At 38.4% G+C, this 13,813-nt stretch overlaps 1 protein-coding gene across 1 annotated transcript in view; it reads right to left on the bottom strand.

Moving 5' to 3' along the window:
• Nucleotides 1–4,455: 4,455 nt before the first annotated feature.
• The window catches only part of LOC119416943 (chemokine-like protein TAFA-2), a 60,155-nt gene continuing 50,797 nt past the window's right edge, over nucleotides 4,456–13,813 (bottom strand). The window contains exons 3-4 of the mRNA XM_037684142.1: nucleotides 11,941–12,065; nucleotides 4,456–4,563 (exon numbers count right to left, since the gene is read on the bottom strand). Coding sequence (XP_037540070.1) covers nucleotides 4,552–4,563; nucleotides 11,941–12,065 — 137 coding nt within the window. The 3' untranslated portion in view covers nucleotides 4,456–4,551. The remainder of the gene's footprint in view (nucleotides 4,564–11,940; nucleotides 12,066–13,813) is intronic.

The raw sequence follows: 13,813 nt of genomic DNA, 5'->3' as shown, positions 1-13,813 counted from the left end.
AGATGGCCGCTTGTCCTGAGTCTGGTTCTAAAGGTTTCTTACTCATGACGGAGTTTTTCATTTCCACTGTCACCTTCATGCTTGCTCAAGATGAGAGTCCTGCGATGGAGGTAAACACAAAGCAGTCTGCTCCTCAGATAAATAATGTTAAATTATTATTTTTATATATGAATGTTTCTGTTCAATGCTCTGAGGTGACTTGGAGCTAAATAAATAAATAAACTGAATTGAATTTAATTAAATTACAACATTTTGGTTTAAATAAATAACTCAATAACTAAAGTAACTTTTTTTTTTTATCCTGACTGGTCTCCTTCATGTGTACAAAGTTTACAGACAACATATTTACTGTTTTGTGTTTTGTATGTACATATATTTAATGAATTCATCAAATCATCATGTGAATTTTACTGAAAAGACATGAAAAATCAAGGACTTGTTTACAAAGAGTTCACTCCTGCTAATGTGAGCGGGGTGTGAATGCAGATAACTTTAAACCAGAAACAAACTGTTGAAAATAAACCTATCATTTTTATTATCAATTTTTTTCATTCCAAGGACTGTTCAGTTTTCTTTCAGCAAGCTTTAGAGAAGACTCACACTGTCTAAACAATCTCAAAAAGCTGCTTTTTAAAGGAGTTGCAAACTACATTAGTTCTGCATGTTTGTGGATGTCATGTAGCTCTTGATTCTAGTCCCCTAGTCATCATTCTCTCTGTGATGTATCAAAACAGAACCGCTCGTCTCATGGCTGTTGCTGCCTGTAGCATCTGCTCCAGCATCTGCTGTCAGCAGCGATAGCTTCATCAGCATGGCTAACCAGAAAGCATACTGAATATACTCAGAATTAGTTAATTTTCATTTTTCCAGGACAGTCACAGATGATGAGATTTATGCTTCGCAGTAGTGATGATGATCATAATTGTCAGACAGCTATAGACTTTTAGAGCTGCACCTGATACCTTGCTTCAGCACGGGCGCTAAGTGATTTGTGGAACCGCTCAGAGAGAGGGGCAGCATCAGAGGTGCTGTGGAAGAATTTCAACAAGCTTCATGTGGTTGCCTCATGATTGGATTCACACGCAGCTTGTAAAAAAACACCTTGTGAGCCGTTAACAGAAACACTGAAGCTATCAAAAATCTTTTCTTTTTTTCCAGCTTTACTTTCTGTAATTACAGCCATGTGTTCCAAGCTCACTCCTTTCTCGTCTCTCGTGTGTATAGATGTGTGAGAATCTTTATATGGGGTTTCTGCTCGCATCTGCTTCTGCTCTGCTCTCGTTCTCAGTTCAAAGCGTATTGTATCTAATTTTATTGCGCTGAAAAGTAAGTTGTGACTCCTATGAGTAGACAATTTCTTATCAACCAATAACATTTGATTAATAGGAACAAAAAGTAAAAAATGGTAATAAATAATACCATTTTACCATTACCATTTAACCGAACTCCTGGGGATGTTTAGGGATGTGTCTGGTTGATTCCCTTTTTACAGTAGACCCTCGATTGTTGCGGGGGTTACGTTCCACGCACCCCCACGATAGGTGAAAAAACATGAAGTAGGAAAACTATCTTTATTTTAGTATTTATATATTTTAAGGCTTTGTAAACCATTCCCACACTCTTGCAATGTTCTAAACTCTCAAGCCTACGTAATTTTAACAACATATATGTATTGTACTACACCATTTTACATGGGTACTCACCAGCTCTGCAGAAGCTTGGTTCTAGTCGGGCTCAGCTACCCTGCAGCATGACAAAACCCACCACCCTGTCCAGGTTGATGTGTTCTTGTTTTTAGTATTTCACCCTGTTTTACGGCACGCTGATTTGTTTTATACACTACTCTTATTTTAACTGCATTTTTGCTGTAGTTTATTGTCATTGTTTACCGTTATTGTTGTCTGGACTTTATATATTCTGTCTGGAACAGGTCCCTCTTGTAAAAGAGTCCTTGTGGCTCACTGAGGTTAGCCTGTATAAATAAAGGTTGAATGAAATGTGTGTGTGCTGCCACTCCATGAAGGACACTCCACGCGCAAGGTTGCCCAGGATATAGACCACCACCTCATCCCGCAGCACCATGCGACCAGAACCAGGCCGAACCCCGCTGCGGTCTGTTCCCTGCAGCTCCCAGGATTACAGCTGTCATTTCTAACCCGAACCCGGCGCCCGGCCCCGCCCGACCTGGATTCAGACCGGCCATAATAACGTGCTTAATGTGTAGGCTGGGTCGGTGTCGGGCTTTTAATTGCGTCAGGAACGCGTGCAGCTGACGATCCAATATATGCAAACACTGCTTGCCATACTGCAACTGCCGCACATGGCCATTTGACCGCGCACTGATCAGCTGGTTGAAAGAGGTAAAAAGTTCAGTTAAGCTTCAGATGGACTACTGCCAGCAATCCATCAGCCCAAATGGACGTTCATTCAGCTGCTGCACTCAGTGGACGTGCGCAGCCGAGACCCGAACAGGTGAGTTCACAAAATATCTGACATGTCAGAGCAGGGTCCAATGCAGGCAGCAGCAGGGAAAGTGTGTAGTGTGCTTTGATGGCTCTTCAGCTCTGATCTTCTGCCTCCTCAGCTGTGCGCATCCGCCAGCCGTTAATAATAGGTGGTGGTATAAACAGTTAAATCTTAATTGAAAATGTCAGGGTTTTTTCCGGGTTCGGACCTGTAATTACTGTTAATTCGTCGGATCTGGTGGGGTTCGGAGATGATGGCTATGGACTGGGGCTGAGTCAGTTCGGATTTTGTGGACCCGAGTGCAACTCTACCCAGGATCCGGGTCACACTGAGTTCAGACCAACTGCAGTCCAGTTACTCACCAGTGAAGATACAACTTGAAGGATGAGTTCAGCAAAATGATTATTTGTGACTTTCCTGCCAGATCTGTGAGCTTAATAGATAGCGTAGATTTGCGCTGAAAAACTTTCCCTCCATTTCGGCAGAAATCAGTGGCCGGAAGCACTGTTGGCTTCTGGGTAGTGTAGTTCTTTTTGATTGGTGTTACAGTATAGGTTTATTGAAAGAAAAGTACAAAATATAGTTCTGGTAATTATTAAATTATTCTGGTAATTCTGTCCAAAGTATTTTTTTCGTTAATTTTTTATCTCATACTGTCCCAATCGCATGAGTAATAGTAAAGTTGACAATTGTTGAAAAAAATGTGAAAGAGCAAGTCCACGAAAGTTAAAACACGAATTAGCTAAGGACTACTGTACTTCTATAACTTCCCAATAGTTTGCATGGAAAGTTTTAATAAAAAAAAAATTCACTCTACTCAGTCCCGCAGAAAATCTTAAATAAATAATATTTATGCTTTGTTTTCTTGAGCAAACCTTTTGATCAGTCATTCGTCTTTGCATCAAGGAACAAACATAATGCAATCATTGTTTAACATCAACTCTGAGATAATTACCAGTTTCTGATGAGTCCTTCTGGAGCAATCACAAAGCATTGAGAGAGGTTACAAATTAACAACGTTGACTTTTGTGTTCTTACTGGGGTTTCTGGGGAAATTATTCAATTTACACTGTGTTCTTAACAATGATTTTTATTTGTCTTTGTGAAATAATTGGAGAGTTTTAATTCTTTTTCAGGCTAAAAACAAACCACAAAGAAGTTCATTTTTTTAAAGGTTTTATTCATTTCATATAATACTGACACATGTACTCAATAGCTGTTAACAGGCGTTTTTAAAAACACAGATATTAAAACCAGTATAGAGCATTGATTTGTTTTTAGCCCCCCTTGATTCCACCGACCATATTTTTTTATACGTTTACATGTTTTAATATACCATAACATATACTCTGTATTAGTGTAACCTCATCCCTGAAAGGACCTTGTTTTCTGGACAGAAAAAAAGAAAGAAAGAAGACAAACTGTCTCTGTATTTAAAAATGGCATGTGTTGAGCCATGTACTACTCAAGGTAAAATATATTTATGATGTTGGAATTTAATAAAGAAAAAAAAAACATAGAGAAGAGATTCATTTCCAGATCAGAAAGACATTTTGACAGCATTGAGCAGATTGTATGTGGCACAGTAAATTTAAATATATCACCCAGACTACATGAGGCAAGCATTCTGGATCTTCTTCTTGTTTACCATAAAGACATTTTATTTATAACTTTCAGCAAATAAAATCTCTCAAAAAAATCCAGACTTCATTTCTTTGCCATGTCTACGTGGAACCCAACTCCGCCAAAAAGAGATGAAGAATATAGTTTTTTTTGTAAAGTTACTGTCATCTAACTATGTTTGGGTCATAGTTCATGTTCATGTTTTTTGTAGCATTAAAGGATTGTGGGTGGTGTAGTCCTCTTCTGTAAAAGAGCCAGGAGAGTCAGAATGTTGAGCATTGACAGTGAGCTGTGTTAGAGTCCTGTCTCTTCAGCCACTGAGTCCTGGTCATACTCGGAAAAATTCAACAGTTTCGTATAGAAATCCATCTGAGTGTATTTCTTTCATACTTAAAAAGTTTATTGTCCTTCTGAAAAGACTTCTGCCACCAGTTCCTCCTGTTCTTCTTCATATGGGAAGGACTATCGGGTCACCTGGAACACAAAGAGAAATAAAACAGTGGTCAAAGCTCATGAGGTGATTTAAATACCTCAGAGACAAACTGAAACTGTAAAGGATAAAGACTACAGAGCGAGAGCAGCAGTGTGTCAATAAGTGGGCAGGAGTTCTTATCAGTGAGATGCTGCACATTGGAGAGTCACTTCTTTTCACCCAAGAAAGTAAACAAGACAGCTTGAGTCGGGGCAACCAGCCCACAGAACCTCACAGTCAGCATCTGGCCATCTTGTTAACATCTATTTGTTGAGAGAGCTGCTCTAATCACTGTCTTTATCACATCAGCCCGTCTGTCCATGTTCTTAGCTCATACGCTCAGTTTTATCACCCACTGTTGAAAGCAGGAGGCAGTAATATTTTGTGTGTGTGTAGCGTTAGTTAAATATCCCAAGATCAGGGCTTAATTTGAGCCTGCTGGAACAGGATCCGGGAATGCTCTTATTTTGACAGGCTGCGTTCCGGTAACGGTTTGCTTGGATCCGGTGACTCTCGGGCTTTCTAATAATGAAGTTATGAACAAATATGACTGCCTTGAACGAATAAAACTTATATTGGATATGTAAACTGAAAATAGTTACATAAACACTCTTTTTAAACACAACAGCCACTTACGAGTTTCTTAATATCACCTACGTGCTCTTTCAAGTAAGCATTTCCGCCTCTACCCTTAAAAAAATCTCCGCCCCTAAAAGTTAAAAGTTTGCGCAATTTTATTAAAAAACTCAAATATAATTAAACAGCACAACACAATTGCAAATCATTTCAACAGTTTAAGTGGGTTATTAATAAAATGTTGATTATTTATAAAAAATTCAACGAGATAAACATTTGATGTGTATTATTCACATTGAGTGTTAATTTGTCAAACTAACAGCTAGGATGCTTGACAGGAGTGTAGGTAAAGGTAGATATTTAACAACCCATTAAAATACACCAAAATGCAGGAAATCGCATCTACTTTATTAAAAAATTTCTGGGGGAGGACCCCCCAACTCCTCCACCGGCCTACCTGCTATTTGCGTTCCAGCATCGATCGGTTTACAAATTAAGCCCTGCTCAAGACAGCGAACTCAAAATCTGATTTTAATGAAAAGCTCAAACATGAATAATTCACTGAATGTTTATAACTGATTTCGGTTTTGAAGTCAACATGATTCAAGATGGCCGCCCCAGCTAGGCAACATTAGCAAAAATAAAATTGGTTTTAGTAGCTTGGAGTCATCCTCAAAACATGCTAGTACTCGAAACATTCAGAGTGCGATCACATCCTGCATAAACTCATAATATCGGATGAGTTTGTGAATAACTTAATTTACAGGTTTTAACCTAAGCAGATATAATTCCGTCTCTTCTCAGCACAAGCCAAATTGAGTTTAAGATTATTGTTTGGAACGCAGTGGACGATATGCATCCCATCAAGAAATGATAGCACTTTAGTTTATTTTAATTCTACAACCAAGAATGAACCATTGTGTTTGAGCATGTCCACAGACTTTGAGACCTGCATGTTTTTTTTCTTTACTCCGTCTCCTCTCCTCAGCTTCAACACATGCCTTTCCTTTTCTCGTCTTTGTTCTAGTCTCTCTTTTCTTCAACCAGATGACCATATGTTGCAGTTAACTGAGTGCGAAGGAATTTGCTGAGACAGCTCAGCGTGCTCTTCAAGTTGACAGCTGAACCTGTTCAAATGTATCTGCTCTATATGGCTCCAGGCCACCCTCCCTAGGTCCATTCCCGTTGCCTTTAGGCATTCACCACTGTGCCTGATCAAATAGTCTGCTGGAGTTTGTTGTCATGCCAGTTCACTCTGTTTTACACTTGAATTGCTGAGTCAGCTATAGTTTAAGGTGCAAAGACAAAATTCCAGATAGTGCTCGTTCATTCACTTTCAAAGTATATCTGTAGCTTTTCCTTTTTTTTTGTTTTGTTTAGCTTTGTTTTTTTTTTTTTTGTTGCATTTTTTTTTTTTATGTCCAGAGGCCCAGAATTAACTTTTTTGGATTTTTCTACCTGGATTATTGAGCATGCATCGGGATATAGCAGTCAGTTTCTGTACTTTACTCTGCAAAGCAAATGTGGTGCTTGAGTTTAATTCATTTTTTGGCCCACATTTATCTAAGATTATGACATTTTTTGCTTAACATACCATATATTCAACAAAGTTAAGTCAGGTCCTCTGGACAGTTTCGTTGTGTTGAAACATGTGTTGATGTTTAGAACCACTTTGGCTATGGCTGCCTCAAAGGAGTCGACGGGGGAGAGGGAGGACTCCAGAAACCATCTTATCACCATGAAACTGGTTAGCCCACTATGTGAGCGTGCTACTTATGAGACTGAGTTTGTTGTTGCCCCTCAGACTGATGAAGTCCTTTGGATGAAAGACGAAACATTTCAACACAAAGAAAACATCCAGAGGACCTGAATTAACTTTGCTGGATTTTTAACCTGGATTATTGAGCATGAACTTTGATACCATATTGTTCATATGGTAACAGGCAAATGTCCTGATTTTGCTGCTTTTATAAATTGGAGGGGGGGGGGGGGTGTTCCTTAAAGCTGCACTGCAGCTGCTTGATTTTGATATTATAGAACCAATAGATTTTATAATAAATCAGTGTCTTAATAATTGAAAACAATCCCACAAATAAAAAAATGTATTTTAATATGACTGAAGATGAAAAATAAACTTCAGAGGTAAAAGTATAAAATAACAAAGATTATTAGTGTGGTATACCATGATTGCTACATTTATCACATGCTCTTTTATTTAAAGTAATTTCTTCTGTGGCATTACATTTTTATTATTTAAATTGCCATGTAGTCTTCTAACTTGTTGGTGTTTATTTTATTTTATGACAAAGTGCAGATTTATTCAATCCAACAGCATCAACTGCCAGCTACTTTTGATGTAAACAGATCCATGTGAATATAATACACCATCTCCTTGTTGTTTTAGCCGTTTTGTGATTGATTTAGGCAGTTCAGTTCATGTCAAATATTCGCCTTCTGGGATTTTTCTTCTTCAGTTTATTTTTTGTAATGCAAAGATCACTGTAAATTCCAACCACCCAAAAGTTTTTCGATCTGCAGAAGGCTTGGATTTGCTCTTTGTGTTTGAGAAATATGCTTCCAGAATGCAGTATGGTCCTTCTAAGATGGTTAATAGTTGTTTTTTTGTGTGTTTTTTTCTGGCTGCAGCACCTGCTCAGCCACAGAACACGGGGACTGAAACATTTCCTGCATTGCTGACATGACAACTTTTCATTTGTCAAATGTTAATGTGACTCTTCGTGCATCTGCACACAATTGCTTTGCAGTCTGTGACAACTCGGTGGCTTGGCACCATGGCCACATCTGTCTGTTCATCCATATGATATTATTTGGCATTGATCAAGCTGTCTGCTCTCTCCTCCCTCTCCCCTCCTTCGGCCCTCCTACTCGCCTTCATTTTTTCTGCTTCCAGCCACAAATTAAAAGCGGGACCGGAAGGGTTACAGCCTTTTCTTTTTGTGCTTGTTTGTTGTCAGTTGACCTGTTTTGATAACCCATTTTTCAAGTTTTTCTTCCTGACTTCCTTCATCTACTTTACTCTTCACCTGTTTCTCTCATCCGTCTCCTCCTGCATTTTTCTTCCTTACTGCCGCTCCTCTTTCATCCCCTTTCTCCTGCTCCATCGTCAATTTCAATTTACGAGCGGGTCTTAATGGGACTATAAGAGAACGTTCGATGCTATTGATCGGGATGCCTGCGCATCTTGACCTCAGCGAACAACAACGGAGCAGAAAGGGGGAGGGTGGGATCACTCTTTTCATCATCAGGCAAACACATCAGCTAACACTTTCAAATAATGTAGACACAAACACACAACAGCAGATGAGCACAGATCATTGATCAAAGACCTGACTGCAAGAGACAGCAAATATTTGTGCTCTTTTAAGCTACGATAGCGTTAATGATAAGGCGATGCCTGACTGAATCCGGCTTGTTTTGATCTTGTTCAGGAAATTAAAAATGCACACTTTAAGGCTAAGACAATGAAATGCTTGAGATGAGATATTTGAATCAGTTTCTAACAGTCTCTCACAAAATTAAGAACTAATGCCTCTTTTCCACTAGTGCCACTACAGCACAGTTCAACTTGGCTCAACTCTGTTCAGCACGTTACAGGAGGTTTTCCACTGCACTCCAGTAGTGGAACTACTGGGCGGGTTCAAAGATCAAAAATTGACGCCACACGCCTTACCAGCTGGTGACGGTAATGCTGGTGGTAAGACCTTGAAACATGTTTCAGTACAGGGTGAGAATTTATTTTGAAGTTTCTGAATTAAAAATAATACAGATTATTAAAATGATCAAATGAAATAATATAAATATAAACCCTCCTAATTAACTTTTAATTAACTTTAGTTCACCTTTAAATCTCTGACAAAGCAGATTCTACAATAACATCTATATTTAAAATTGTATAGGTTTTCATCATCATTTGATGTGTTTCCAGCGTTGTGTCTACTTTTATTGTTCAATTTAGATGTGTGGTTTTGTTTCTTGTTCACAGATTTATTTATTTTTATTATTTTTAGCTTTGCTTTAAAGTTTAATTCTTGTTTTGTGATTTGTACATCTGTGGGTTAGAATGAAGTTGAACTAAAGGCTGTAGCTCTTCTTTAAACATATTTGATGGAAATATTCCTGAGAGATCCAATAATTGTGTGTCTTGATTGTGTCATTGATTTTTTTTCAGCTGAGTTGACTTTACCAGATTATAGTCAATAAAGTGAAAACAGGATTTCATGATAAAGCTGGCACAATTTTTTTTTTTTTTATCTTCACTGATAAAAACAAACAAACAAACAAAAAAAACAATTTTATTTTTATTTTTATTTTTTTTACATAAAATGTTTTTAAAAATCGTTTCCACCAGACGTGCCCCGGTCCACCCTTGCCTGCCAAGGCTCAGGCTCCGGGCCCTGGCATCGTGTGCTCCTGTGGGTCGGCAGCTCGGAAGATCCTCCACGGTGACTGGCAGAGCTCGGAGCCTGGCCTGAGGGGGCTCCAAGGTGGTGGACCGGGGGGGGGTGGGGGGGGGGGGGGGGGGGGGGTGGCAGAGCTCCATCTAGTTTACTCTGAATTTTTGTCGTCAGCCACCACACACAAAAAACGCCTGCACTTCAGCATAATGGACTATACTTATCTGACACCTTTCCATCTTATCAAGACACTCAAAGCGCTTTACAACACAATCTGTGTCCTCATTTACCCACTCATACAGCACTCTACTAGATCTATACAAAGCTAAATGAACACATCATTCTAAAGAGAATAATCAGTGCTTTATCACATTCATACACTGATGGGACACACATCGGTGACAATGTAGGGTTCAGTGTCTTACCCAGGGACATTTTGGCATGTGGAATCGAACCCCCAATTCTTACATTGGAGGAAGACTGCTCCAACCACTCAGCCACAGCTGCCCATAAGTCCACAGTGTGGTCATTATTGTTTTTAAAATCTTAAAAAAAAGGTTCACTCGCTTCTCTGAGTTATTATTATTGCAAATGGCGGATTGGGTTGTTGCTCAAACAACCAGTAACTCCACCCCATGATCAATCAGTGACCGACAGTGTTCTGACGTCACGTTTTAAGGTCAGAATGGTACACTTGGAACCGGAGCAATGTTGCTTCTGAAAAAGGGACTGGTTCCACAAATCAATTCTAGTGGAAAAGCCTTGGAACCATGCAGAGCCAAGTTGAACCGTGCCGTACAAGCGCTAGTGGAAAAGAGGCATACGTTTTTTGTTTTTTTATTGTTTGTCACACCAAATTGTTGACCTTTTGTTTGAAATAAGGGCTCTTAATTACATCAGAACCATTTAATATTGCCCACTGCTAAAGGTGAGGCAATGTTTTTGCCCATTATTGTGAGTTTGCACAATTATGGGGGTGTTTGACTGTTAGCAAAATATCTCATGATCCACTGAATAGAAATTAGTGAACTTCTCAAAAAGCAATACAACCTTTGGCGTCAGCTTAGCTTAAGTTTGTCACCTCTGCTAATCAACCTTAGCCAACACAAAAAATTGCTATAACTCAGTCAGTTTTAACATTTGGTGCAGTGGTAGCTGAGAGTCATGCTCAACAGGTTCTTTGAGGGCTGACACTTCTCAAGAGATCTTACATTTTTGCACAATATCACGCAGGACATCACTTATATGGTTTGACCAAAACGGCTATCCTTTCAGCAAAGGATGTTTTAAGTTTAAATCATTAAAGACGTCTGGCAATATGCATTTCTTCCAAAAATGCTAGGCCTTTAATGTCTATTTTTTTCTTTGAGATGTCACTCAGAAAGTTTGCCCACATTATGTTTTTGAGCAATCAATCTTAAATGTGAGCTTTTCAGTCATAGACATTAAATAAACTTAACATAAATAAAGAAAGGCAAGCTGAGAGGTACCGTCCTTTTTGCCAGGAGAGAGGTGAAAGGAGAAAAAGTAAGGAGGGCATCCTTAATCATCCCAGAGTACAGAGATGGTTTTAAGTCTCTTGAGGTTAACTCTGAGTGTTTTAAAGTCAAATCAAGAAAGAAAGCACATCTCAGATCTCATCGCTTTATTTCATCTAAAGAGTTGCACTCTTGATGCTCTCCCCGACCACGCCTTCAATCAATTATTTAGGCAGAAAACAAAGGTCTGCACCCAGCCATGAATAATGGAAGGCGAGAAGGATGGAGGTTCAAATCTGAACAGCACTGTGACTGGAGGGAAGCCTCACACAAACTTCCTTCCTACGGCAGACCACTTAAAGAGGCTGCTCTGGTCAAGCCAGTGAAAAGCAGCCGTCGGGTATAGTTGGAGGCTAAATATGGAGTAAACCTTCATGGTTTCACAATCTCACCAAAACAGATCAAACAGAAAAAGTACACAAAAATTCAGGACAGGAAGGGTGTTCCTCTTAACATACAAAGTGTATCATGGAAGAATGTGAGCACAACAACTCTCTGAGGACATTCTACTGTTATTGCGAATCGAATGTGGCAACTTGTTTTTACATCGAGTCAGATGGCATGCCACTGAAGAACAAGGAAACAGGACAAGTGAGAGTGAAGACAATTGTGATGTTCACGTTCAGTAATGTTTACGCTGGCCTTACTTTTGTGCCAAGAACGTTCAGTCCAAAATGGAAGAAGTAAAGTAACTAAATTTTGGCTGATGAAAGAGTGAAGTTCAATAAAAAGAGAAAACAGTGGACTAAAGACGAGATGCAACAAACTGTGAGAGGAGATGAATACACTTGACTGGAAAACAGGAAAAATACTAAATCACTAATTTGGAAATGATCACATGCACACTGACCTTTGTGGTCTTGACTTTGTTTCCCGTGCTGCAGCTCCACCCCGTGAGGTCCGGTAAAACCTTACACTCCTCACCTTCCATACACGGCTGCATCTGACACCACCACTTTTGGGCTACAATGGAGGCTAAAGGGAAACAAAGTGGTGGATTTGTTTTCAGTCATGTGAGGTTCCGTCCCTGTGCATTAGTGAATTTTGACATCAAGCTGTCCTGAGGCAGACTTCAGTCTAATATTCGCTCAGCTTCAAGGAAATAATTGTACATTTTAACCCAGTAATGTTCTAAGTGTGGCACACTGATATAAGCAGTTGGAAGCACTAATCCTTTATTCATTAAAACACTAAGAACGTGGTTACAGTATGATTGTGAAGTTAAGACAGCTGGCAAATCTAAAATTAACAAAGGCCTTCGTGGTGTGGAGAACCTGTCATTTTTGTTTGTTTCATGTGCCACTTTAATATTACAGTGCTGTTATCACTCAGCACAGACCTGATGATTTGCCTGCCACAGTTCCTCGTGTGCTTGTTTCATTAGAGCCAGTAAGTGGAAGTTCAAGTTATGTTACTCAAATATGTGAAGGACATTTCATTTGAAAGTATTTCCGATTCTTTGTTTCCACCTAACTGTAACAGAGTTCAGCTTTTGTTCTGAACAAATTGAAATCGTGTTTAAAATACAAAAAAAAAAAGTGATAAATATAGAAATAAAAAATTAAATTCTGAATAAAATCAAGACTTGCACTCAGATGTGAGTGCAACTACATTAAAACTTGATGAGCAACTCTTTTCTAGCAGGACATTCTGTGTTTACTGAATATCTTTGGCTATTGATCGGTTTTATATCATATTTTTACTTTGTGATAGGGCTATTAAACTGGTGGCCGAGGGGCCATATCTGGTCCACATGAGCTCAGTCAGGCCCACTGATAAGCTCATTTCTAATAAAACTATGTTTGAAATAGCAAATTAAATTGTTATAATATTAATAATAATAGTTGGTTGTCTGGTTCCTGAGATGTGAGTTTTAAGTAAGTGTTGCCCCCTGAGCGATTTAGTTGAATAATTGCTTTATGGTATATTTCAAGTACAAATGTGGTAAGTTTTCTTAAAGATCAATTAAAAACGTAATTTGTCCTATTTCAATGACATTTTGTTTAATTTGATGGAATTACAGCTTAATCATGCAGCTTTATGGGGCAATAATTAGTTCAGGAATGTAACACAGTTGGGTTTTTTATCCAAACAACATTTTTAATAATCAATGTTTTTTTTTTTTTATATGAGGGTACAATATAAGATGCTTTTGCAGACTACCAAACAATCTTTTGGTCAATCTCTGAACTCCCCTGGTACAGATCCACAAAGCTGTTTTTGTTTACTGTATGTCTGCCTTAATTTAGGTAATTCTGTTGTAAATATCAAATTAGTTAACGATAACCTAATCTTACTTGACTTCCATCTGGTCTTGTTTTGAAGTTTAGAAGTGAATTCAATGAAGCACCACTGAGAGTTGAGACAAGTAACTTTGTTGATGTTGCATATTTGATAAGAAGACGTAAAACAATCGTCACATCGGTTTGTGATTTCGTCTACCACTCTTTTCATGCTGCAGAATTAAAAAAATATGAACACTGGAATTGTAGCCAGAAGTTGTTGTTTTTTACTGTAACAGCAAGATTTTATATTTTCAAATAACAAGCATTACTGTGAATACTTGTTCTTGTGTAAGAGCTCAGATAAAATAAAATTATCAAACTCTTCTACTTTTTATTTTTTCAAATAACTGACTACATCCGTTATGATTATATATATATATATATATATATAAATATATATATATATATTTCAATAAATATTTGCACATACTGGCTACA

Source organism: Nematolebias whitei, chromosome 11 (genome assembly GCF_014905685.2).
Source record: "Nematolebias whitei isolate Nwh7 chromosome 11, NemWhi1, whole genome shotgun sequence".
Lineage (NCBI taxonomy): Eukaryota > Metazoa > Chordata > Actinopteri > Cyprinodontiformes > Rivulidae > Nematolebias > Nematolebias whitei.
Note: the sequence above shows the minus strand (reverse complement) of the source record. Positions and strands in the feature narration are given on the sequence as shown.